We start from the raw sequence: 25,065 nt of genomic DNA, 5'->3' as shown, positions 1-25,065 counted from the left end.
TCTCATCATTTTTCGCGCCACAGGCGCTTGTCGCCCCCGCTGCCGTACCGACGCGAAGACGAGTACGACCACACTTGAGTGAAAACACCATATCCCGTCCGATTTGTGAAGTTAAGCACTCACAGGCTCCGTTAGTACTGAGGTCAGTGATGACTCGGGAACCCTGAGTGCCGTACTCCTTTTTTTCCGCCGCACCGTTTTCGTGCTCACCCTGCCCTGTTGGTCTTGGGAGGCGGCGAAGCAGCGAGTGGAATGTTGTTCAAGTCAGTCGTCTTTCTGTTCTCGCGGCGCAAAGGAGGAGAGCGTGGGGGCTGTGAGCACAGGTTTTGAGAGGTGGGGCGGGTGTGGAGCTCGCCCATACAGTGCGACAGCCCAAGGATCAGCAACGGAAAAGGCCAGCTCCTTTTTGTTCAGGATTGTGTTCTCACACCGATGCGCACGCGTGTGGCGTCCATCAGCACCGGTCTGCGGGTCAGGGTGGGAAATTCGTTTTGGGTTTGCCTCAGTGGCGGGATGGGGAGAAACGCAGCAGCAACATATTGCCCCCCCCCCCCCCCCTCCCGCACGTGTACGGGCGGAAGCACAGGGAAGGGGAGAGGGAGGCAGTGATCGGCGCGTGCCGACTTACCGGAAAGGCGCACGGCCACGCATGCGGTGACGTGCAGCATGTCTAAAAAATAGGAATCACTTTCATGAGTTTGTCCACCGCGCCTTGACATCCTGCAGGGACTAGTGAGGGTCGTGTGGACGACGGCAGCAGCGTGCTCACCTTCGCCTTCGTGGGGGGCAAGAAGTATGCTCATTTGGTCTAGCGCATCAATGAAGGCAGACAGCACATGTGGCGACCCGCAGTCGAACGCAGCCACCGTCCACATGACGCGTTCCTCAGTCGCGTACGGGCACGCGCGGTAGCGCGCGTTCCACGATACTTCATCCGGCACGCCACACGGTATCACCACAAAAAGTAAGAAGCGCAGCAGCAACGTGAGTCCCTCGCACGCGATGACGCGTGCCTCGAGCACCACCGCGTCTTTGTGTGCGCACACCGCTGGACACGTCAGGAGCACCTCTGCGAGGCGCACGGTCAGCTGTCCAACGAAGGCATCTGCTGCGTCGTAGAGACCCCATGGCAAGGCGGGGAACACCTCGGCGCGGTGCGACACATCCAGTAGTTCCTCATCGATGGCGGCGTGGACGGACCACAGAAAAACATTCTGCAGGATCTCCACGTTTGTGCCGAGGACCGTGGGATCATGGGACGTCGTCAGCAGCGCCGTCTGAGACTGGCAGTCTCGCAGCAGCTGCGTGATGATGCACGGGACGATAGGCGTTCGGCCGATGAGCATCCGCTGCACATACCGGACGTACTGCGTTGGTGAGCTGCGGCTTTCCTCGCGCACACTGAGCAGGTCTTTCACAACCGTCGACAGCAGGGGGACTCGAGCCTTGGCAGCGCCTGACGCGGCCGCCGGAGACGCGTCCTTCTCCAGGTACACATGCGTAGACATCTCTACGAGCCCGGCAAGAACGGCATGCATCTGCATTGCTGTGCTCCTCGCTGTGTTGCTGCCTGTGGCGCTCTCCTCTACCTCCAGAAACACAAGCGCCTTCACCAGTCGTACGTACGCGACGAAGAGAGAGGCGTAGTTGAGGGTGCTTGCTGGAGAGGGACGAGATGGGCAGCGGGACCGGGGCATCCTCCTCTCCGTGCGGCACCGACTTCGCCACTGTCCGCAGAGCCAGTTCCCTCCACACATCTGGTGGCACCACACCGGCATCTCGCACACCGAGCACAACGTGCAGCGCCGTGTAAGTGAGCTCCAGCTGCTTGGTGGCGTCCCTCGGCTGTCCGATAACGGACACAACAGACAACAGCAACGGCTTCCACGACTCGCTGGCGAGGGAACGGACGCACGGGTGCTCCGCGAGGACGGCGAGAAAGCTCAGCATTTGACAGAGCAGGGCCGCCGCCGTCGTCGGTGACAGCACCGATGCCGGCGCGTTCGTCTTCGGAATAGACGGGTTCCTTTGCGTCCTTGCGTCGCCGGACCGCGTCTGCGCCACCTCCAGCTCCGTCACCCACGTGTGCACGTCGTGCAGAAGTGTGTGGTTGGCTAGCTCTTGCCACTGACGCCACTGCGCTGGCGACAAAGTGCTGCAAGAGGCGCGTGTGGAGTGCTGCAGCCGTGGTGCGGATGGCCAACGCCACCTGGGCGGACCCTACAGACCACGGCTCTGGGTGGTGAAGACGACGCGTTAGGTTCAGCAAAACGCTCTGCAAAACAGCGTCGGGCACGTGCGGGGTGGGGGCCTCACTGCGTTGGGGCTGAAGAGCGCGCGTCACAATCAGGAGAAGTGGTGCGTCTGCGGTAGGCAAACCACTCAGCGCTGTCAGGGACGGCACCAGCCCGAGGAGGGGGTCTCAAGATCGGCCGCTGACATTCGCACCTGCGATGAGGCGAAAGCGTCGCGATAGAGTGCGCCAAGGTCTGTGCCCATGGCTCGCTGAAGGCGAGCGCGGATATGATGATCGACCTTTGCCTTTGCTCTTCCTGGTCCGCGTCAGGCACTGTGAGTGCGTACGAGTCGTAGATGCTGCCGAACTGTTTGTGCAGCTGCTGCAGTCGTTTCTGGAGCGGCGATCCAGCCGCAAGGGCGGACGTGACTGTTTACCCTCGCTTCTTCGCTTCCTTGAGGAGGAAGAGATGTGCGTGTGTGTGTGTGTGTCTGAGGCGGGACGTGGGGCAGCGGTGGCTCAGGGGAACACAAATCGAGGTGTGGATGTGGACCGCGTCAGGAATAATGTGCCTGCGTGCGTGGGGCCGTGCAACGAGAGCAGGAAGAGTGCAGACACTCTGTCGCTAAACGCACACCCGAGGAGGGCTGGGAGAGCCGTGAGGCTGGGGCAACACAAGTTCCATGTTGCCGCTGTTTGCGAAGGAAAGAGGAGGAAAAGAGAAAGGGAGTGCGCACGACTCGTGGAAAAACCAAAATGGCGAACATGAATACTCCAAGAATGACAGGGGTGGAGAGGGAAGGGAAGGGCTCGCCGGCAGCATCCAACGTGTTGCAGATATAACAGCACGTGCACAGATGCACACACACACACACACACACACACACACTGCTCCGCCGCACGCAAAAAAAGGTACGTATTCTGGTCTTCGTGAACCACCAAAGTGCTGAGAGAAGAGGGATAGCGAGTCGAAGAAAGATATTAGTTTGCCGTCGCATTAGACGTGTGCCACATGATTGCACACCCACAACACCGAAGCATGTGATATGCTCACTCCTTACATGGAGAGGCATCTTAGTTCGCTTAAACCAAACACAACACACATAAAGGCACAAGAAAGCCATGACACGTAAAACTCTTCTTCACAACACCCTGCTACTGGGGTTGCTCCTGTTCCGGTTGCTGCGCAATCTGCACCACAAATTTGCCAAAGAAGTTCTGCGCCAAGTCGCTGCGCACCAGCGAGTTTGCGGAGAGACGCTGCTGCACCGCCGACAGCACCGTCGGCTCCGCTTGCATCAACTTCTGCAGCACAATCGAACCGCACTGGTGCGTGGCGAGGGCGGTGAGGTTGGGCATGATCGTCTTCTCCACGCACACCTGCTTGCCGCGGGCATCCATTCTGGCAAGCAATGCGCAGAGCACATGCTGCGTGCCTCGCTCCTGGGCTAAGGGGAGAAACTGGCGCGACACGCTCTCGCGCACATCGCGGCTGGCGGCGATCATCTTCTCCACAATGAAGCGACCGTTCACGTGTGTCGACAGGGGCAACACGTGCGCCTTTAGCGCGTTGCACAGAAGTGTGTGCGTTGTGGGGTCCACCAGCTCAAACAAAGTGAACACCACGTGTGATGCGTACGGGCTGCGGCACATAGAGAGCAGTTCCTCTCCACCGGCCAGCTTCTGCGCCAGCAACGACGCGCCCGACTTGCCGAGCGCAGTGAGATAGGCCGTGACGACCAAGTTGCCAGCCTCCGTGTACACTAGGTTCGAAAAGTCCTGCTCCACCATGCCTTGCAGAAGGCGGCTCACCTTGGAAGCCTTGCGGGAGATGAGAGGCATGAGGCGACGCACCACGAGGCTGCCGTGCTTGTGGTACAGAAGATCCGTGACATTGTGCCGCGTGACAAGCTGCTCCGCCAGCCCCTCCACCGCAGACTCCGAAGAGAACGTCAGGGCAGCGTCGATGAGGGACAGGATGACGTGCACGCCGTTGCCGTGCGTCACCAAAGCAGAGATACCGGCAGCGCCTCCCAGCCCGAGCTCTAGGCGCTCCAGCTGCTTCGTGCTCTGAGGCCCCATGACCGGCAGAAGTTGGATCAGCGCCTGAACAACGAAGTTCGCACGCTTGTCAATCGCCATCTCGCCCAGGTCACTCCCGAGACGCTCCAGTACGTCGCTAAAGAGAGCCACCGCCTCTGCCTCTCTGCCCTCGCTTGAGGCGACGGAGGCCGTCAGCGTCAACAGCTGCGTGAGGAACGCGGTGCCGCGCTTGCTTCGGAGGAGTTCAACGATAGGCAGGCGCTTCAGCAGCTCGCGACGGGCGTCGGTGTGGAGCAGCTGAAGAAGCACCTGACCTGACACCGGACCATTAACGAGCTCCATGAGCTTCTCGGTGGTGATGCGCTCGCCAGACGCCGTCTCTTCAGCGGCCGCGCCGCGCTGCTTGGCGGCCTTCTTTTTCCTGCCCCCGGCTTCTGCGGCAGAGGACGAGGTGACGGGGGTGGAGAGGGAGAGCACCTCGCAGAGCCAGGCAGCGGTTTCCGGACCGTAGCTCTTTAGGAGCTGCTCGATGGTGCCGGCGGTGTGGCGGTCAGAGAGCAAGCGCTCCACACCCTCGATGGTTGTGCTGCGCTGGCGCAGCAGGTTCAGAACACCCTGCCGCGTCGCATCTGAGCCGAACTGCGCGAGGGCGCTCATGACGCGACACGCCACATGGTGCTGAGGGAGATGCTCGTTCTCTTCGAATTGCTCCAGCACGGCCTTTGCTACCGCCTCGCACTTGCTGCTGCGCACCGCGTTCAAGGAGGCCAGAAGGGTGGCGACCACACGGCGGCCGCTGTCATCCTGCAGGATGTCCTGCAACACCGTCACTGTGTCGTCGTCGTCGTCGTCGCCCAGAGCGTTCTCCCCGTCCTTCGCGCTGACCGCGGCTTCTTCGATGACTGCTGGTGCGTTCTGGGTCTGCAGCAGCGCATCTGCAACGGTGTCGAGAAAGGCGGCGCCTGCAGCGGGTGCCTCCTCTTCCTCCTCCGCCTCGTCACGCTTGCGCTTGCGGGTGGTTGACTTGCTCGATGACGCACTTGCCGTCACCATCGTCGTCGATTCGCTCTTCTGCTCCGCTGCCTCCGCTACCTTGGCGTAGTGACGCATGAGGATGCACATGTCCGTGCTGGGAGCGACCAGTCGGCACGCTTGCGCAAACTGAGCAAGCAGAAGCGCTTGCTGCGCTTCGTTCGGGAGGGGTCGCTGGACAACAACTTTGTCGATCTTGCGCGCCAACTTGTCGATGCCGTGGCGCCGGTCCCGCTCCGCTCGAGAGCGCTGCATGCGCTCTTCGCGCTTCTGCCGCGCCTCCTTGAAGCGGGATCGGGCGAACTCCGCCTTCTTGCCCATGATGATGACTTGGCGGACGTAAAGGCAAAAATGAGAAGGGAGTGTTGCGTATGCGCGCACTTGAGTCCGTCCGTCAGCGCTGTGCGGATGTGGTTAAAGAAGCAGAGACAGTGCGATGGAAGGCGTAAGGGGGCGGGGGCGTGCGAGCGAAGTTGGGAGAGCGAGGGGAGTCGGTGATCCGTGTAAGAGGTCGTCACACATATCACAGGAGCAACGTGGAGTGGAGAGCGCTCGGCATGGGGGGGGGGACGAGGGAGGGGGAGCGAAGGATCATAGGGGGGTACATACACTCCGCCCGTCGCGGCACGAGGCGTGCACACATGCATGCTTGTGCGCGGTTCACGTCATGGACAGCACATACAAACACACAAGCATGCGCACGCGGCTATACGCACAGCCCCCTCAAGACGCATTTTTCGGCCTTTAGTTTTCTGTTCGCTTTTGGTTATCGACGAAGTTCACGGTGAGATGGATGAGCCACATAAAAGCGTCGGCTCGAAAGGAGCGGGCCGGCGGTGGGGAGAGGGGGTCACACCGTGGCCTGGATCCAAAGCGTGTGTGCGTGTGTGTCTGTGCGGATGTGGATGTCTGTTTGCATGCGGGCACCTCTTACTCAATTCGGATAGAGGGTGACGGTATAGGCTTCGAATACATGCGATACCCACGCACCCACGACCTCAGCTGCCACCACTGCGGGAGAAAAGTCGTCCGCTGTGAGCCTTTTCCGAACCTTGACATGGCGGTGCACCGCCTCTGTCGCCCATGACAGGAGCCGTCGTTGGAGTTTGCGCAAGATGCCATCATTCAAGGTGCCGCGGTGGTTTTCCTCTTCTTGCTGTTCGCGACAAACGTGCGCCAGAACGTCGCGCTGGAAGGGTGCCAGAAGCTCAGAGATATGGTTTACGTACACCCTCCACGCCAGCGGCACCGTAGAGGCGATTGGATCCGGCATGGAGCCATCTTGCAGAATCGTCTGTTGTTGCACAACGGCATCAGCACACTTGCTGACATGTTCCATTACCCATGCTGGTAGTTGTGCCTCTCCTGCTGAGGCCGTGGCTGTCGGTGGCAACCGAGCAGAGAGAGCGATCGCCATAGCGACTGCTGTTTGCTGATGGGCCACAACAACGGCGGCCAGGCGCTCCATGAAGGCAACGAAGGTATCCAGAGACACCACGCCCAGCATGCTCGCCGACGCTGCCATGCCATGCGCAGGGCTCCCGAGAACGCGGGTCAAGTACGCTGTGGCCCGTGACTTAAGGGCTTCCAGCGGTGACCCGGCATTGAGATCGTCCGCCTCACCGCTCCTGGTACCACAGCCGTCTCTTCCATCCACGGCAGCTGTGCCAGCCGTGTGCGGTGAGAGGGGCGAAACGATCATCTCCCGCAAACAGCAGTGCAGCCAGTGATGAAGTTCATCAAGCTGATGGACGGTCAGGAGATAAACGCCGCGTGTAATGTGACAGACATCAGCGTCCCCTGTTGTGGTGTTCCTGTCATCATGGCTGCTCTCCTGGACTTCGTCCTCTTGTCCTGGATCTAAGGCACTCGCGCTGCTGCTGTTGCTGCTACACTGGGTGCTCTCGGCGTTGTGCTGGAGATCCATGAAGGCTGCCAGGAGCTGCAGCGCCAGCAGCTTCACTGAGATTTGGAGGCGGCGGCACAGCCGAGGCGGTTTCTCAGCACCACTTGTTCTCCCGCCACACTCTGCACGGCGCAGGTGCTCTTCAATGACCGCCATCACACACAGAAGCACTGCCGAGGCAGGAATCTCTTCAGCGGCGCTGTAGTCGACTGGCGGCATAACAGCTGCACTGCATGATTGGGCGTCCCAGTGCTTGGCTTCGGCAGCGAGTTCAACATAGGACATGCGACTCTGCCGATGCAGCAAGGCAAACATGTCCATCCACTGCGGAAGCCGAGGTGACGACATGGCGTACGCAGCTCTGGCGGTAGCGGTATCGAGACCTTCCGCACTGCCCACCGGTGACGTGCTTACCGCAAAGCGACTCGGGGCGGCAGGCGGGGGACGCAGCGGCGGACACGCGCACGCACACCGCGCCACTGCGTGCAGGCCGTACGGTTGCAGGCGTCGCCTTACCCAGCTTTGCTCTATCAGGTGCTCCACTGTAGGTACGGACGCGTTACGGTCGTTGGTGACAATCGACAGGTTCGGCTTTTCGGAACCATTATTGAACGCGGTAGATTTCGCTGCCCCTGGTGCCGACGGTGCACCGATCACGCGACCCGCTTCCGCCTCCAACTCTCTTTCCCTCGTCGGCGCAGACGTTGTGGGGTAAGTGGCGGCCAGGACGGCTTCCGTAGAGAAGCGAACGCTCAGGACACGCAGCGGGTCTGCCGGCTGCGCTGCGAGTATCTGCGCAGTGGAGTCGAGGAGACGAGCGCGTGCCCACACATTCAGCGAGGCTGCAGCAGCGGCGCCTGGACTCGACTTAGCACCGTTGTTGTTGCTGCTGGTGCTGCTGTGCGCACTACCGCCTCGGTGTTGCGCGTCGCGCTGAGCAGAGAAGGTTGACCTCCGCATGCGTGCCTGCGTGCACGAGGCGAGCGCAGTTGGCTGGGTTGGCAAAAGCAGAACACGAGTCGCGAGTACGAGGGAGGGGGGGGAGGAGAAGCGGATGCACGGCAGAACTTGAGATAGCGGACATGAGAGGCTGATCAGGTGTATTCAGAGACTGCTGTCTATCCAACACGCTGAGGTCCACCGGGAAAGCTGCAGTGCGATCCGAACCATCCTTGGTGCGGTCGATAGCCGAAGCTGCGCAACATGAGCCTAAGCCCCCGCACGCGCACAGAAAAACTGAAGCGTCTGCTTGGGATGTAGAACTCTCCACCTTCCTTCGTCGGTGACGGGGCCTCCTATCACGTTATATCCATCCACGACATGCACTGTGGCTTCATTGTGGTTTACTGTTCCTTGAGGAGGGCGATGATCCGCCAGATTCCGCACACGCGCGTCCCCCTTCTCCCTTCCCCCGCCTGGGTCGCCTACGACTTCCAAAAGAAAGTGGTCACATGAACCACCCTTTACCTCCGCGAATGGCCTTGACGCTGCCAAAGCGAGGCAGGCCGTGCTCTGTAAGGGTGCTGAACTTCACTGTCGCGTAAAGCCCTGCGAGGGAGACGATCTTGGAGGGGCTCGCGTGTGCAGCCCCCCCATACGGCGCCTTGGCGTTCGACCTCCTGTTATGAAGCGTCTTCATAGTGGCAGATGCGGCCTCCCTGCCGTCCCGCATCGCGTCGCGCCCCGCGCTCAGGAGGTGCTGCAGCAGTGTGTTCTGTTGCGCGAGAGTCATCTTCGGCAGGGAAACATTGAAGACGAGTCCGTTCTCAGCCAAGCACTGAAGTCCGTAGAAGACAGCCGAACTTTCGCCGGAAGTGGTGGCATGGTTCATGCTCTTCGTCTCCTTCTTCCCACACCGTGAGGTGGCTGGAGTCAGCGTTGTCGCCTCGTCACCGTCGCTGAGTGCCGTGCCGGTGCTTGGTTTTATGGAGTACCCGAGAGCACGCACGCGTGAGCGTGGGATGGACACCAGCTCCCGCGTTCTGGGGTTTTTCGATGGTTCCTTCAGCAGCGGGCGAAGGATGGGGTACTCGCGATCGTGGTATGTGAGCACCTTGACAGCGGTCATCGAGCGCTGCGGCAGCTTTGCACTTTGCAAGATCGCCCGCCGGCCCACGGCTACAACGTCCAGCACATCCAGCTCGGCATCAGTGAGGCCGGCATCGGAGGGCAAGATGGGCTGCATTGGCTCACGACGAGGAGCATCGCCCCTGTACGCGTGCACCATCAGCGGCGTGGCTGCACCTAATACAGGTCCGGCGTTTAGGGAGAGTAGCAGGGCGGCGCGGTTTCGAGCTCTTCGACCACTCGCTTCACCTGCACCGGCGTTTGTCCCACGTAGGTGCCGACCTCGACGAGTCTTCGTAGTCTCAGTGGCCCGCAGAAGTGGAGCGACCAATGCAGCCAGCGTGCCCTTCGTCTTTTCCTTGAAGTCGTACGTGTTCACCGGAGCGCGGATGACGGCGCCTTCGTAGCCCGCGTCAAGGTACACGGGCAGCACTCGCTGCGTGGTGTCTTCGAGAGACTTCACGAGCTGATACGGGATGCGAGACACAAAGTGTCCGCCGTGGTACTGGCCGATTCCGCTATGTGGTGGCTGCACTTGTGCCGCCATGGGTGTGTGCTTGCGACAGTCGCGGATGGAGCGTGTCGTCGGTGCGCTACACATGCGCGCAGATGTGGGGCAGAAGTGCTGCCGCAGCACTGGCGACTCCATGCCGCGTGAGAGCAGCTCAAAGAGGTAGTGCATGGTGCGGAGTCGCTGCGAGAAGGGTGTTACGTTGGGAATGATGCGAAGCTGCTCCACATCGTTGAGTCGAAGTGCATCGCTAACGTTGCTGCGGACACGCTGCAACTCTGCCAAGACTTGCTGAGAGCTTTCATCATCCTTCACGGAGGCTTTGGTCACGACGTGAAGACGTGACGCTGCCGAGATGGCGGTCGGCGCATCGCGCGTGGGGGGTGCCAGTGGATTTGCGCACGGGCTGTAGGACGGAACATCGAATACGCAGAGGCGAGGCAGAGAGGGGACGTACTTCAGGACACCTTCCTCGCTCGCGCACTGGAAGGTGGAGCTGCGAAATCTATTAACAAGCGCAGAGACGGCGAGAAAGCCCGTATTGAAGTTGTTGACTCCGTCAGCATCGGAAGACGGCAGCGCCCTTCTAGGTGGCTTTCTCTTCGTACCATCTGGGGCGTCATCCCGGCCTTCCTGCCCCGCTCGCGAGGCGTCCATGTCGGTCTGGTGCAGGTACAGCTCCCCATCGATGATGAGCGAGGCATCGCCGCAGAGGGCCCGCAGGAGGCGCAGCTCCTCTTCAATCCAGAAGAGACCGTAGATGGGCCGTCCGTAGCGCGAGTAGCACGTCGTCAACGGCGGCGACGCAGCTGTGGTGGCGCCGGTCTTCTTGGTCTTACTTGATGCCTGCTGCGCAGATGGGGACTCTGTTGCAGTTGTTGGAGGGACGTACGAGATGAGGCGCACACCATCGTGCTTGGGGGAGATGAAGAATGGAGCGTCGACACTGCTGCTGAACCATTTAAGCTGATCCACCTTGTCTGCCTCACTGTAGTTTCTGCTGGCACTCGGCGCCGCACCCAACTTGGGGGTAGCAGCGGTGTTGGTTGTACCATCCAGCCCAGCTGCCTGCAGGCGATGTTCCAGTATGTCGAGGGTACCGAGGGCCATCGGCACAAACGGAAGGGTATTGAACAGCCGACGACATGGGTGCAGCATGGCTGCAGGCACAACGCGACCAGTCTATGAAAATCAGAAGCGAAACGAACACACACTCACGAACGTCTGCGTGTGTGCGTCTTTTCCTTTTGGGAGGGAGGGGTAGAGGTAGGGAGGAAGGAGGAGACAGAGAGTATGACGGGCTGCACTCTTCACCACTTCTTGCTCGTCAATGTGTATGTGTGTGTATGTGCAGATATGTATATGTGTATGTAGGTGTGCATGCACGCGTATGTGTCGGCGTATCTGTGTGAGCGCGTATCTACAGAGATGTCGGCTGCACGCTGAGGAGCGCACTGCGCCACACCTCGCTGATACGTCTCCCCTCACCGCCATGGTAGGTGGTAGGAACGAGGGAAGGGGAGAAGGCATGAGCGGTGCCCTTGAGCGCGAGATCATGGTGCACTTGCGCGACGCCGTCGGTGGCGGGGCTTCAGAGTACGCGCCTTCCGCGTTAGCGGGTGAAAGAGAGGGAGTGCGCCACCGATGCAAAATCTTTTTTTCGTGTTCGCACGCCCTTTTCATTCCAAAGGAACGCACGCACACAACCAACTATCCGAACGACATGCGACAACGTGCGTATGGGTCGATGGGGCTGCATACAGTAAAGCCGCGCATACAGCCTGACCACTCCATCACTGAACCTTTTCTTACACGCACCCTCGCACCTGTAGCAACACGAATTCTGAAAGCGATATCAAGCGACACAACCCACAGCACGTTTGGCGCAGAAGGGGAGGTGGGAGAGGAGGCCGGGCGCCCCCCTTCCCACCCGTTCATTTCGAGGAAGAGCTGCTCTGCTGCAATTTTGTCATAAAGAGAGCCGCAATCTCGCGCCTGTCCATCTTCGATGTACCCACTGAGTTGCTCATGGCGGCGGAGTTCTGCGGTGCGCTGCGGAGGTCGTTGCTGGACGCATCGGGGGTGTCGCTCTCGCCGTCCTGCGAGCAAAGCGACGAGTGGGCGGACATCTCCACCGCTAAGATACGCACCGACGGCGACCGCTGCTGCTGCTGCTGCTGTTGTGGGTGGCGAGGCATTCTATGCGCACCGCGTGAATCCCCCTCTCCGTGACCCGGAGCTGCTGCTGCGGAGCGCAAAGATGCCTGTGCTAGCCCTTCCCGGTCCTCCGCCCTCTCTTGCGAGCACTGCCGTGCAAACTTTAGCCGCAGCTCTTGAAGCTCTCTCCGCAGGGCAACGACCTCGCGTCGATAGTCGTCCCGCTCCGCAGTGACGCGCACGAGCTGCTCCTCCAGGTCATCCCGGACGAGCTGACTGCTGTGACTTTCGCCGTACCGCGTGGCTTGCGGTGCGGCGACGACGGCGCCGTATTGGTGAGGCGATGATGCGGCGCCTGGGAAGAGACTTGTAGTCAGCGAACCTCGACCGTTGCTGCTGTGCAATGGCCCAGGGGACCACGACACGTGCGTGCGGTCAGGTGAGGAGGACAAGGAGGCGGAGCCGGGGGTTTCTGTGAGGCGGTGCTCATGCGGTAGGGCACGACGCGGGCATGCTAGGCTATCTGACGAGCCTCCCACCACCCCAGTAGAGGCGGCAGAGGCGGTGGTAGTGGTTGGAGCTGCCGCAGATAAATACGACGGGCGAGCGCTGTCGGACGTGCCACGATGAGGCAGACGGTGATGGCTCCGTGGGGAAGAGGGGTGGTCGTGTCGCGGTGCCGTTCTCTCCAGCGTTTCGGAAGAATCACGCATGCCGGTGGTGTCGCGCATGGATAGTACTGTTCCTTGGTGCGCGCTTACTGGCCGGCTGTTCTGCCCGCTGCCGCAACGCCCTTCCTTGCGATTCTCACCGACAGAAGCCATGGTGCTGTGATCGAGCGAGCCGACGGACGACGTGTCTGCAACGGAGGGAGGTGCCGCTGTCGAGCTGCGGACACTGCTGGGAGGCGCCGTCGTGGGCAAGTCGTCCTGCTCGACACTGGAGGGCAGCAGGAGATGGAGTTGAGTGAGCAAGCGCTTGCGCAGGAGCAGGGGGTTGCCGGAGAGAAAGACGGCGCTCAAGAGTGAGAGAGACTTGAGGGAGGCGACGTCTGCCAACTCTCGCAAGAGGTTACCCTCTGCGTGAAGTGTGCGCAACTGACCGCAGTGCTCGATCCCTATCAGGGAGCCGAGTCGATTGCACCGCACGTCGAGGTACGTCAGCTGCGCCGTCACGTTGGGGACCCCTCGCAGGTCTTCCAGATCGTTGAAGGAAACATTAAGAGAGGTAAGAGACTGCAACGGCAGAAGAGCGGCATTCTGGAGTGAGGCGAGGTTGTTGTGCGATGCATCGAGTTCGCGCAGCGTCAGCGGAAGTCCACCACCGAGGGAGCGCAGCCCGTTGTGAGAAACGTTCAGCACAGTCAAATGGGTCAGCCCTTCAAGTCCACGGATGGTGTACAGCGAGTTGTGCGAGAGATCCAGCTGCCGCACCTGCAGAAGGAGATGTAGGTGCTCGTCCGTATTGGCGAACTCGGCGGGGTCGAAGGACTGCAGCCCGCGACGTCGAAGATCCACCTGCATACTTCACACGCTGACAAAGACATGCAGCCACAAAGTGAGGGTGTGCGTGGGCGAAACGCGCCCTCGACGGAGAAGAGAAACGCCAGGAGAGCCTGAGAGACGACAGCACCGAATGCACTCCACGGCCTAGCATGACGTCCGGAAAATAAAAACCGCAAACCAACAACAGGTTGGGATCAAAGCGGGGTGGGGTGGGGGGTGGGGAGAGCCTGAGAGATGAGATGATGCGGTGGTGGTGATGGCGTGGGTGCGCGACTGAGGGGACTTGACTGAGCACGTGTTGTGGGGCGTTGAGAGAAAAGGGACCAGGGCTGCGCGGAGGGAGGGAGATGAACAGAGGTGACAGTGAAGTGTGAGCAGATGATGCACTCGATAAAGCGGGGAGACTAGAAGAGAAAGGAGAGGAAGAAACAGCAACACACACACACACACACACACACGCCTAGAATACATAAAGAGGTTATCGTGTGTGAAAGCTAACACGGTCTATGGAAAGGGTAAAAGTGGCTTTGGCCGTCTCCACCGCTCTATGTGTAAACTAAAGCGAAAAATAAAAGGGCAGAGGAGAGAGAGAGAGAGAGCGTGATGATATGTGCGCGTGCGTACGATTCTCTTCAGCACCCACGTGGCGTGCGCTGACTCGCCGTTTGTGCCCTTGCACAGGAGGACAGGTGAGAGGAAGGGAGGAGCGCGAGACGAGACGAGACGAAGAGGCAAGACGGAAGGAGACGTAAGGAAGGAAGGTGGAGAGGTGCAGGAGCCGAAGACAAGCAGGCGGGAAACCCCTGACGTGGCGTCACCCTTTTCACAAACCAGAGGACGAATCGGCGGAGAGAGAGAGGCGCCTGGTTCACCCTCCCATAGAACAGAAAGGGACGCCCTGAGCGCTCGTCTCGCCATGAGCGATGACGGCGTCCCCACCAGACGCTACGCATCTTTTCATCTTTTTGTTCGTCATTGCTTCTGCTCCGCACCTTCTGCTTGACAGGCGGAAGAGAACAGAAAACTGTGGAGTCACGAACCTGCTAAGACACACATACACCCTCCCACCTCACATCAGCGAGCAACCGCAGAAACCAACTTGCTCCCTCAGCAACAGCTTGACTGGTCATGTGTGTACGTGTGTGGTCTGTGCGCTCACACATCCTCAATCCAAGCCGTCGTCGAGGTCCCCATCGTCGTCGTCGTCGCCACTTTCATGATCATCATCGTCATGGCTTGGCGCATTCGGGTTGTTCAGAGAAGCCGCACTTGCCGCCATGGTGGCGTCCGACAGCTCTTGGCTGGGCACTTGGATGAGATGCACCACAGCACTGCTTTTCACGTTTTGCTTGTCCGTTTTGAGCACAACGTTGAAGTACTGCGGGTATCGAGTCACGAAGAAGTACACACCGCCGTACCTGCGCCGAATCACCTCCTGGGCGCCGAAGGGGAGGTTTGTGTGAACCATGGACGCCGCACGAGCGCCGCGCTGCTGAAGGAACTCGGCGATGAGCCGGAGAAGATCGCCATCGCTGAAGTTCTGTCGAATCACCCCGCGCGGCAGCGGTTGATCGGGTCGACAGAGACACCACGTACCGGCGCTCTGGTACTCAAACTGAGTGAAGTACTGCGGATAGTTGTTGAAGAAGCATCGTATGCGCTTGGGCATGTACATCAACAACTCCTCCGGCACGTTGCGCTTGAGAAATATCTTGAGGTACACGAAGCCACGGCGGGGAAGGTGCTTGCTCACTTCCTTCGCCAGGTTTTCTGGGTCGTGGAGCGGGTGAGACGGGTCGTCACGGAAAGCGATCTTGCGACGCAGAGATCGAATGCGTGCCTTATCGCGGGCATCCGTGGCTATGCGCAACTGTTCCTCCAGCGGCAGTTTCGCGCGTTGAGTGCGCAGCCGATAACGCATCCGCATCACCACTGTCGGCGTCTCTGGCGGAACGAAGAAGACTGGTTTGTGAGCGGCAAAGAAACCTTCCAGCCCGTCATAGTAGCGGCTCAGTTCCGCGCGAACCTCGGAGGTGAGCTGGCACCTGACAACATCAATGTCGACCTGCGTGTCACCCGGCACCAGGTTCATCAGTGCCTGGAAGCTCTTTGGCGTTGGCGTAGAGTGAGCTTCGAGGCCAGAGTAGCCGGGCTTCCGCAGCAGCACCGCGGCCTCCGTCGTGAACTGCGGTGACGATGGCGCCCCCGCTGCACCGCCGCCCGTTGTGGGGACCTCACGTACTGCGAAAGCAAAGCGGTGCTGCATCTGGGCGAAGTACGTGATGGCAGCGGGGCCTTGATAGGGCAGCTGCGCCGTTACATCCGGTCCAACACGGCGCAGCAGCTCCGGCAGCGGCATCCACTTGTCGTAGATGCCTTCAAAGGCGGCTTCGAACGTCGCTACAAGAGCCACATCGGGGCGGTAGCGCGCGTAAAGTTTCTCTGATACCTCACTCCCACTCAGTGACAGATCGCCGAAGCTTCCATAGAGGCGCACATAGCGCTCGCCGGCCACGGTTACCAACTCCAACGACTTGACATTGAGGTACACCTCAAGATGTTCCGCCGTGTAGCCGGGCATATTCGCGACCACTTCTGTCACTGGAACAAAGAAGGGCGGGATGTGCAAGACAAAATCCCGCACCGCGATCACGGCACCATTCGCGCTGGAGTGCGTCCCATCCACAACGAGCGCCGACGGGGTCACATCGAAGTCTCGCGGCGGATTCGGTATGTCGTGCAAACCAACGTCGAAGAAGAAGCCCACAGGGCCCGCTGTACTCGAGCTGGGAGAAGTGGCGTCAAGGTCGGTAGCGTTCATTTCTGTAGATGATGGGGGCGAGGGGGTGTGCACAGCTGCCCTAGCCACGCTGTCGCCGTGAGCATTGGACTTCAGAGTTGCAGCTTGGCTCTCCTTCACGGCACTGACTGTGTTGCTCTTAGCGGCCTTGCCAGGGCTGCTGCCTATGCTCTCTGCCGAGGAGGTGCCCTCGATCGACGAGGCTGCAGGGTAAGGCATCTTTCCTTTTGCGTAGTACACGCCCGTCGCGTTCAGCGATATGCCGAGCACATGGGCGCACTTCTGCAATACGTGGGCCATGGACTTGTGCGGCTTCACGTAACATCGACGCACATGGGACGGCAAAGCAGCGTACAAGTCACTGACTGGCAACCATGTCTGGTCAGCTTGCCTCTCCAGAACCGCGCGAATCTCGGAGAGCAGGGCGGGAGCCACAGAAGTGTTGGAGGTGCCCGCTGTATTACCCGCAGCGAGAGCGGTGGCGGATTCATGTGACCCTTTAGCAGTAGTGGCAGCAGATACGCCCTGTGCACTGCTCGAAGAAGAGGTGGAGAGGGCTCTACGGCCTGGTACGGCATCAGCGAGGCGTGCGATAGCGAGGCAACGGAGCGCGCTGGAGGCGGAAACCGGTGTTGACGTCGTGCAGTCCAGGATGGCACACTTCGCTATTGGTGGCAGCCAGCAGGTGACCGCGTATGGTAAACCACCAGAGGAGGGTGGCGAGAGGGAGGAGGAGCCGAGAGCCTTCGTAAAAACACTTAGCACGCGACTTTTCGGAGCTAAAGCTCCCACGACACGGGCGACTCGGTGGGAGCGCTGGGCTCCGCAGAGAATGCCAGCATGAGAGAGTCGCTGATGCTTGTCAGAAGCGCGCCACATAGTGACGACGCCGGTGCACAGGCTCTCTATGCACCTCTTCCCCATCCTACGCCCTTGGGTGCGCGTGTGTGGGGTGTGTGAAGGGGTGGGGGGAGGGAGATAGACAGGAGGGACGCGTGCAGGCCACGTGCGTATCCGCTCTCCCTTCTGCTGTCTCGCAGCGGCAACTATTCCAGTCACGGGCACGCCCATCAGGGGGAGGGGGAGCACACAAAATGCCATTAAACAGAAAACGCCAGAAATGAGGAGAGAAAGAGAGGGACGAGTGAGGAGCGTGCCGGTGGGTGGGTGGTAGTCCGCAAAGGGGGCAGAGGGGCAGGCTACGGGGGGGGGAGGGGTGGCCGAGAGGCGTAGATTGGGTTGGTGAGAAAGCGAAGGAGACACCTGAAGGACCCCCTCTGTGAATCTTGTGCAGTCGCGCGCCTGCAGGACCGAGATGCGCACCGACACAAACACACACACACACACGTGATGGCCAGCGCCTCCGCACAAACTCGATCTTCATCTCTTTCGTGTGTTTCCGTGGTTATAGTGTCGTGACAGGGGGAGAGAGGGGCCTGGAGGGTGCGGTGAGGCAGGTGGCTCCACGAGCCCCTTTCCGCACCCGCCCTCTCCCCTCCCTCGCGGACCACCGCGCCTTCACGTCCGTGAAAGAATACCGGCGAAACACAAACCAACGCAGCGAGGAACAGAGAGAAGCCGAGAGCCGGCCGCACCGATGTGCAGGTGTGCGTGCGGATAGGCCACCGAGAGAATTTACGTGAAAGGCGAAGAGAGAAAAGGGTGATGCTACCCACGCGCGCACACACGCCCACACACGGACACGCAGGAGGTGCCAAGTGCAAAGATGTAAACGGTGGTGGAGGGAAACAGTGGAGGCAGACCGGGGTGAGGTCTGCTGCGCTAGTCGCTCGTGGTCGCTGGCGCTGCTGATGCTGCTGCTGCGTCAGCAGGACGCACATCGACGAGGAAGACGGAGTGTCGCGCGCCGGCCTCAACAGCACGAATCGCCACCACTTCGTAATGCACCTCCGCTCTCGACGTGAAAGGCTCCAGCGCTTTTGCCGCAGCGGGGAGGCGGTGGTGTGCGGGTGGAGCCGCAGCGTCGCGCAGCGTCTGCTGCACAGCGGTAGCGACGCGCAGTACATTCCCGTCTCGCAGAACAGGCCGTGGTGCCACAACAACGTCATCTCCCGGCACGTCCCTGGCCTGCAGCGCAGGTGCACCAATCTGTCCGTGCAAGTTGTCGCCAAAGCCAAAGACACACGATGACGAGGCGACCGTCGACCTGTCGTACGAAGGCGCGGCTGCCGCGGAAGAGTGGCCCGCCGGGCTGCTCGCCCGCTGCTCGTGCATCCAGATGAGGTAGTGCGAGCGGCCCACCACCGAATGCACCGTCGCCTGACCTCCGGCGGCCACGGGAGCGTCCGAGAAAGCCAAACTCGTCCAAGTGCGCGTGAAACTGTCGTCGGTGCCGAGCCCAAGGTTGCCGCTCCCCATGATTTGCAGCAGTGGCACGTGTGGAGGGGCTATACCACAGGGCGGTGATGCCGCGCTCTTTTCGTCTTCTGCACGGGCGAGTGCCGCTGCCGATGCGGGCACCGAGGGGGCGCACGTCGCTCTGTAGCGCAATAGGCTTTCCTCTCCGGCATGTATTCCCATACACAAGCCACGGAGCGCCGCAGCAGCCGCACCGGCATCATCCCTGTGGGATGCATCTGGCACATCGGCAAAGACGTCCCGTGGGTGGGAGGCGGCTGCGTCCTCGATGTCAGAACAATAGTAGCAGCCCCAGTGCAGAACCAGCTGCTGCTCCCCGCCCTCTTTGCGGCACCGCCGCAGCGTGACGGCGGAGTGGTGATGCATCGCCTGCAGCTTTGCCACCTCCCATCGCCTTTGGACACCGCTGCTGGTCTGGAGGGCGGATGCTGTGGGAGGGAGACACATGCAGCCCGTTGCAGCGCGCTCATGGCACTGCCGGATCACGTCCTCTGCCAGTTCATGAGCTGTGCAACCTCGGTGAAGCAGTGCTGGGCGCAACTCCTCCGCACAAGTCGTAGGAAGCCGCACCGCGCTTTCCTCCAGATGGTCCACACCCTCCACCAGTTCGAAGAAGGCTGAGTTGAAGGGGAGACGGCGCTGCTTGACGGCGGCCGCAGCCTTCCACTTGAACTTGTAGGTGTCGTCCGTTGCGCCGTGCTGACCGTCATTGACGTTGCCGTGCGCCTGCTGCTGCTGCTGCTGCTGCAGGGATGAGCGCAGCGCGCGCTCCTGCCGCTGAGCTTTGGCCTGCAGCACCGCCCAGGCGTCGCCGTCGTAGCCGAGCTCGCCAAAGTCGCCTCGGCCGCATGCCATCAGTAGGGACGGGTAGTGAACAAGCTCACGACTGTCATTGGAGTTGGCCGGTGACTGCTGGGAGGCGGGACTCGATGCTGCTGTCGCGCGCAGGATGACTGCGTCACTCCAGGCGAGAAGGGTGTGGTGGGTGCCGCAGCTGATGTGCGTGAGGCGGCCGTAAAGCAGCCGCGCGTGTCGACCGCCCAGGTCGGAGTCGCACGCGCTCGGTAGGGCCGACATCATCGGCGAAGCTGCACGCGACGCTGTTGTCGTGTGCCTTGCATTGCCGTCAGCAGTCGTTTGGGGGAGCGCCGCGCAGAGTCGAGTCCACGTGTACACATTGTCCGTGTGCCCGAGGCCAAGCTGGCCGCAATCGTTCCGACCTGTCACGTAAACGCCGGCCGTCGAGCAGAGAAAAGAGTGATCGGCACCGCAGTGGATAGAGATGATGGCCGCGCACACGTCGGCCAACACCCCGTCCCCACCTGGACATTCGGGGAAGGGGATTCGCACAGGTCGATCCACGTGAGTCGGCACCGACGCCGCCGTCGCACCTGCGTTGCCGAGAGCACCGTCCACGGCAGCCGCTGCTGTGCTTGCAGTGGATGGCCGGCCCAGGCCGAGTTGGCCATCCTCATGCAGTCCCCAGCCGTAGAGTCCAGTGCTCGTCAGCACCAAGGTGTGATATGCTCCACAGGCCACCTGACGAATCTTTCCTACGGTGGAAGCGGAAGCGAAGGTGGGCAGGAAGTCGTCTAGTAGTGCAATCTCGCTCATGGTCGACGGGGCGTCCTGCCCAATACCGAGTCGGCCGCCATGCCCGCAGCCGCACACGGCAATCGCTGTGTAGACTGACCCTGCCGCCATGGTGGAGGCTGAGGTCAAGTCGTCCACTGACATGTCCGTGTCGCGCAGAGGAGGGGAGGGGGTGAGTAACCGAGTGAGAAAGGCTGTATGCGTCTACGGAGAAGGATGCTGCAACGCTACTGTCATCCGTGCGGAGGAACGGGTGGGGGCTTTACGGAGAGAGAAGTACACTGCCCCGAGGTGGTCCCCTGCTTTAGGGAGCGTGGTGGATTCGTGACGGCGGTGCCAGCATGCGCTGCAATGTACACGGGCACTGTGCCTGAAGCACAGAGGTATCGTGGCAATGGATTCGTGCCCTACACCGAGGAGGAATACAACGAGAGGCAGAGAGGGACGGTTGGGACGGGGCGACAAGGAGCACGGGCATGAGACAGGTGAGCTCTGTGTCTTCGGTGGCAAACGATAAGGCCGCACATACACAGACACCTACGCCGCTACCTGGCTGTGATAAATTTGCTTGGGAACTCCTCCTCTCGCCCAACCGTATGGGAACTTAACGTAGCACGTGTGCACACACCCATGTCGCATGAGGGGGTTGATGCAGCCGGCTTGGGAGGCGACCGGAATGATTCGAAGGCGCGGAAAGCACGATATGTCGCTTCTCCAGCTGCTACACACACACACACACACATATATATACACAAGTTCATGTGCGTGAACGGATGCTGTAAACCCGGTCCCGGCTTTGCGCGACTCTTGCGGCTGCTGCCTCTAATCCACTTCTTACGTCCACGCGCCTCTTCAGGGTAGTGTCTTAAGCGATACCCTCCATGAGCAAGGAAGGGAGAGTTCTTTATGATGCGAGCGTCCAGTGGGCCCATGCACGAGGAGGAGGGAGAAGGGAGAAGGGAGTAGAGCACAGCGTTAATCTGCTTAATAGAGGTAAAAGAAAACATAACACAGTGACACGCATTAGACAGGCCACACACACACACACACACAGCGCCAAAACGACAGACAAACAACACCATCGACACTGCCTCGGACCCGCGCTCGCGCTGTCCATCTAGACCAGCGTGCGCCGCACCCCCCCCCCACCGACACACCACTTCCTCCGCGCACTAAGTGTTACTCCTTTTCTTAAACGACGCAGCAGGACCAACCATACACACACACACACACAAAATAACGTTGGCGCTAGTAGAGTTCCGTCTTCAGGTGTGCACCAACACGACACGCAGTACCGCAGACGTGGCTTCATCGTTCCTATGTACCGATTTGGCAAGCGTCAGCGTCAACAATGTCACTCCGTCCACGCCGTCACCACGCCGTCTTCGGTGGACGTAAAGAGCCACGCAAGCGTGGGATGCCACGCCACCGCGTACACCGGCCGCTGATGCTTCAGGATCTTCACTGGCACGACCAGCGCGTTCTTGTTGTAGTCGTCGTATACCATGCCATGAAACACATGCACCTGGCCATCCGAGGCGCCCGTGGCGAAGAGCGGGTAGGCGTTCGTTTTGGGGTGAAAGGCGAGCGCGTTCACAACGCCCCTGTGCGAACGCATACGCTTGTACGGCTTGTCGGAGAAGTCCATGTCAAACCACGATGTGTGGCTGGTCGTGTCGCCGACGAGGAAGTTGTCGCCCTCGGGGTGGATGGACAGGCACGTCGTGACACCGCCTGAGGCCTTGAAGCGCCGCTGCAGCCGGTGCGCCATAAGGTTGTAGCACCGCACGGAGTTGGTCGTCGCGAGGAAGAAGATGGGTTCCCGCGGGTGGAAGCGGCAGTCCGTGACAACTTCAGAGAATTTGCGGAACGGACAGAACACCTTGCGCTTCGAGAGCTGCAGCATGATCGTCTGGCGGTACTTCACGTGATCCTTGGGACACAGAGCGCACAGGTAGTCGCCCTTGATGTGGAAGCAGAACTTCTTCACCTTGGCGTGCATCGCGATCTTCACCACGATACCTGCATTGCGCTCCTTAGCGCTGGCATCGACGAACTCGGCGCGCTTCTCGCGCTCCTCGATATCGTGCAGGTCGGCCGTCGCCTCGTGCGCTGTCTCGTCCGCGTCGAGCGTCGTCTGCGTCACCGCGCGACCGCCGAGCGTGTCCACGGCACCAAGCGCGTGCGCCGCCTCCCGCTGACCTGCCGACAGCCCTGGTGCGCGCAGGAAGCGAATCGTGTGGTCGTTCACCAGGGTATGAGCCGCGAAGGTCGGCACAATGAACACGAGGCTGTACTCCACTGCGGCAGCGAGGATGTTGAGGGACGTGGAGGGGCAAAACTCCACCTGCTGCACCGGCGCCCCCATGTCGTACCGCTTCATGAGACGGCCCGTCTGCACCTCGAAGACGCGCACGAGATGGTCGTCGCAGCCGGTTGCGAGGTACTGCCCGTTTGGGCTCACCGACACGCTACGCACTGTCGCTGTGTGCCCCTTGTAGTGAAAGGAGAGCTTCTCCGGGTACGGCCGCAGGTCCTTCGGGTCCGGCAGCTCCGGCAGCAGCTTATCAGGGTCCACCACGAGTCGCGTGCGCTGCGCACGAGGGAAGAAGGCGAGGTCCAGGCAGCGCTGGTAGCGATCTTGGATGGTGTGGTGATAGAAGGGAACGTGGCGCAAGGCGTCGAAGGACTGCGGCAGAAAGTGCTCCTTTCGATCAATGGCACGCAGGCGAGCCTGGCGCTGCTTTGCCCGCTCACTCGGCAGGTACTCGGGCGGTGGGCGGTAACTCTCGAACGTGCCCGGCGGCGGAAGCTTCGGCTTTGGGACGCGGTTGAAGTACTTGAAGTGCGTGTGCGTGTCCATCTCCACGTGGCCGTCGTCCCAGAGAAGCTGATCCTCTTCCTCCTTCTCTTCCTTGCCCGGGCGCAGCTTGCGCTCCGCTTCCTCTTTGCGCAGGCGCCGCACCATCTTCGCAATCACCTTCATGTCGTGCAGTGCCGGCACGAACGCCCTCTTGGACGGGCCACCACTGCGGGCGAGCGGGTGGTTGAGAGGATCAAAGACGACTGTGTCCTCCTGCACCTCCGAGTACATGTCGTAGTTGGGGTTCGTTGTGCGGTTGCGCTGCAGGTTGAAGATGAGCTGCAGGTCGGCGTTCGACAGCGTCTTCTTCTCGTCGTGCAGGGCGTCGTAGATGGTGCGCATCGCGTTTGGATCGTCCGTCGCCTCCAGCAGCCGCTCCAGCGCAGATCGCTCCTTCTTCATCAGCTTCTTACCCTCGATGTCGTAGCCAATGTGGTCCTCATCCTTGTACCACTCCAGCGGAATGTCGCCGACGCGGTTCAGCGTCGGCTCGTCCTCGCTACTGTCCGACTCTTCGAGGTGCTGTATCGCCCCCAGACGTACTACACGGCCGTTGTCGTCATCACCGTTGATACCGGCAGCGGCGTTCGCGAGCTCCTCGGCGTGTGGGAAGAGGATGACATTATCCTCGTTCGCCCTGCCATCCTCGCTGTCGGCGCCGGTGTCGCTGTCTTGCAGGATAATGTCGTGAAGGCGCTCGTAGCCGTGTGCGTTGTGTTTGCTCTCGGCTGTGTATCCAGTGAACACCACCGTGTCGTCGCGGGGGCTATCGAAGCTGGAGCTGATGTGGCTGCTCGCGCTCGCACTGGCGCTGCTGGTGGCACCCTCCATGCGTTCCTCTGTGCGTGGGGTAAGAGCTGCAGTTGTCGGAGCAGGCGCACTACGCTTCGGCGACGGCTTGCCTTTTGGCGACGTCATTGTAGACTGGAGGGAGGAGGACGAGACGGTGGTGGTGGTGGTGGTGGCGGTGCTTGGCGCACTCGCCACCGCCATCTGCCGCGACGACGGCGACTTTGAGACGAGGCGACGCTTCGGAGGCATCCTACACGGTGACTCTTCTCTGCGTATGCGTGTGGGCGTATTACTGCCACTTCTCCCGTACCTGGGGTTATGATGGTCGAATGCAACGGCGGAGACGCTGCGTGCAACTTAAACGTCGATGGGCAACACCTGCGTGCGTGCGTGCGTGAGGAGCAGGTGATCAAAGACCAAAAGGGAAAGACACGAAAGCGGATGGGGTGAGGTTGTGTGCAGGGGTGTCAAGTGAGTCGGAGTCAAGAGGCGGAATGGCTCAAGTCACCTTCTGCAGACTCGACGAGCGCGAAAGAGGGGCCAGGGAGAGGGTGAAGAGGTTCACCTTCGTATCCTTCGTGATGCCGTTCGTTTCACCTTCTCGCCCGTTATGTCTCTTACCATGTCGTGCGCGACGGGGCTGACGCACACGCGGGACCGTGGCAGCCTGCGCCACCCCCCTTCCCTCCCTTTCCCACACACACCGGAAGAAGAAGCACATGCTGTAGCACGCCTTGCGGTTACATGTCTTTCGTCTGTTTAGCTTACAGAAGGAAATCAGTGTCATAAAAGAGGCATCACACAACGGGCGACACCGACGCCGCCGAGGCCGTCAAAACCACCACCACGACACGCCATGACAAAGGACGGCAATGACGGGAACAGCGTGCTTGTCGTGTGCGCATGGAAAGCACGAAACCGAGAGAGGGAGCGAGAGAGCTGCAGGCGGAAGGCGAAGAGGGAGGAGGCGTGCCCGTACGTGCACGTGCCAGCAAAAAAGTACCCGTTACACATGCGTGAGTTCTTGGGCGGGCACGGCTTTCATGAGGGGTGCGGGCCAGCGGCTGCCATCGGAGCTTCGCCACGCCACTGTACACCTACGGCAGTAGGCCCCTCTCCACCCCACCGCACCCTCACTCACATGGAAGCGCACTTCGGCGTTGTCCGTGAGGTGGATGGGA

The 25,065-nt window shown here is 60.7% G+C and overlaps 8 protein-coding genes across 8 annotated transcripts; all 8 read right to left on the bottom strand.

Moving 5' to 3' along the window:
• Positions 1 to 410: 410 nt before the first annotated feature.
• LDBPK_110480 (hypothetical protein) lies at positions 411 to 1,778 on the bottom strand (the record flags this gene model as incomplete). Its single annotated transcript, XM_003858977.1, has 1 exon — positions 411 to 1,778. The coding sequence occupies one exon, from the start codon at positions 1,776 to 1,778 to the stop codon at positions 411 to 413; it is 1,368 nt and encodes a 455-aa protein (XP_003859025.1).
• A 1,613-nt stretch (positions 1,779 to 3,391) lies between these two features.
• On the bottom strand, positions 3,392 to 5,632 carry LDBPK_110470 (pumilio-repeat, RNA-binding protein, putative; the record flags this gene model as incomplete). Its single annotated transcript, XM_003858976.1, has 1 exon — positions 3,392 to 5,632. One exon carries the CDS (start codon positions 5,630 to 5,632, stop codon positions 3,392 to 3,394), a length of 2,241 nt encoding a protein of 746 aa, XP_003859024.1.
• Positions 5,633 to 6,245: 613 nt separating this feature from the next.
• On the bottom strand, positions 6,246 to 8,177 carry LDBPK_110460 (hypothetical protein, unknown function; the record flags this gene model as incomplete). The annotated part of the gene is made up of 1 exon (XM_003858975.1): positions 6,246 to 8,177. The coding sequence occupies one exon, from the start codon at positions 8,175 to 8,177 to the stop codon at positions 6,246 to 6,248; it is 1,932 nt and encodes a 643-aa protein (XP_003859023.1).
• A 487-nt stretch (positions 8,178 to 8,664) lies between these two features.
• LDBPK_110450 (DNA ligase, putative) lies at positions 8,665 to 10,905 on the bottom strand (the record flags this gene model as incomplete). The annotated part of the gene is made up of 1 exon (XM_003858974.1): positions 8,665 to 10,905. The coding sequence occupies one exon, from the start codon at positions 10,903 to 10,905 to the stop codon at positions 8,665 to 8,667; it is 2,241 nt and encodes a 746-aa protein (XP_003859022.1).
• Positions 10,906 to 11,729: 824 nt separating this feature from the next.
• LDBPK_110440 (hypothetical protein, conserved) lies at positions 11,730 to 13,475 on the bottom strand (the record flags this gene model as incomplete). Its single annotated transcript, XM_003858973.1, has 1 exon — positions 11,730 to 13,475. The coding sequence occupies one exon, from the start codon at positions 13,473 to 13,475 to the stop codon at positions 11,730 to 11,732; it is 1,746 nt and encodes a 581-aa protein (XP_003859021.1).
• A 1,147-nt stretch (positions 13,476 to 14,622) lies between these two features.
• LDBPK_110430 (hypothetical protein, conserved) lies at positions 14,623 to 16,557 on the bottom strand (the record flags this gene model as incomplete). The annotated part of the gene is made up of 1 exon (XM_003858972.1): positions 14,623 to 16,557. The coding sequence occupies one exon, from the start codon at positions 16,555 to 16,557 to the stop codon at positions 14,623 to 14,625; it is 1,935 nt and encodes a 644-aa protein (XP_003859020.1).
• A 1,482-nt stretch (positions 16,558 to 18,039) lies between these two features.
• On the bottom strand, positions 18,040 to 20,373 carry LDBPK_110420 (chromatin binding protein, putative; the record flags this gene model as incomplete). The annotated part of the gene is made up of 1 exon (XM_003858971.1): positions 18,040 to 20,373. One exon carries the CDS (start codon positions 20,371 to 20,373, stop codon positions 18,040 to 18,042), a length of 2,334 nt encoding a protein of 777 aa, XP_003859019.1.
• Positions 20,374 to 21,583: 1,210 nt separating this feature from the next.
• LDBPK_110410 (hypothetical protein, conserved) lies at positions 21,584 to 24,010 on the bottom strand (the record flags this gene model as incomplete). Its single annotated transcript, XM_003858970.1, has 1 exon — positions 21,584 to 24,010. One exon carries the CDS (start codon positions 24,008 to 24,010, stop codon positions 21,584 to 21,586), a length of 2,427 nt encoding a protein of 808 aa, XP_003859018.1.
• Between the last annotated feature and the right edge of the window lie 1,055 nt (positions 24,011 to 25,065).

This window comes from Leishmania donovani, chromosome 11 (genome assembly GCF_000227135.1).
Source record: "Leishmania donovani BPK282A1 complete genome, chromosome 11".
In the NCBI taxonomy this organism is placed as follows: domain Eukaryota; phylum Euglenozoa; class Kinetoplastea; order Trypanosomatida; family Trypanosomatidae; genus Leishmania; species Leishmania donovani.
The sequence above is the reverse complement of the archived record's forward strand: the minus strand, read 5'-3'. Positions and strand labels throughout refer to the sequence as shown.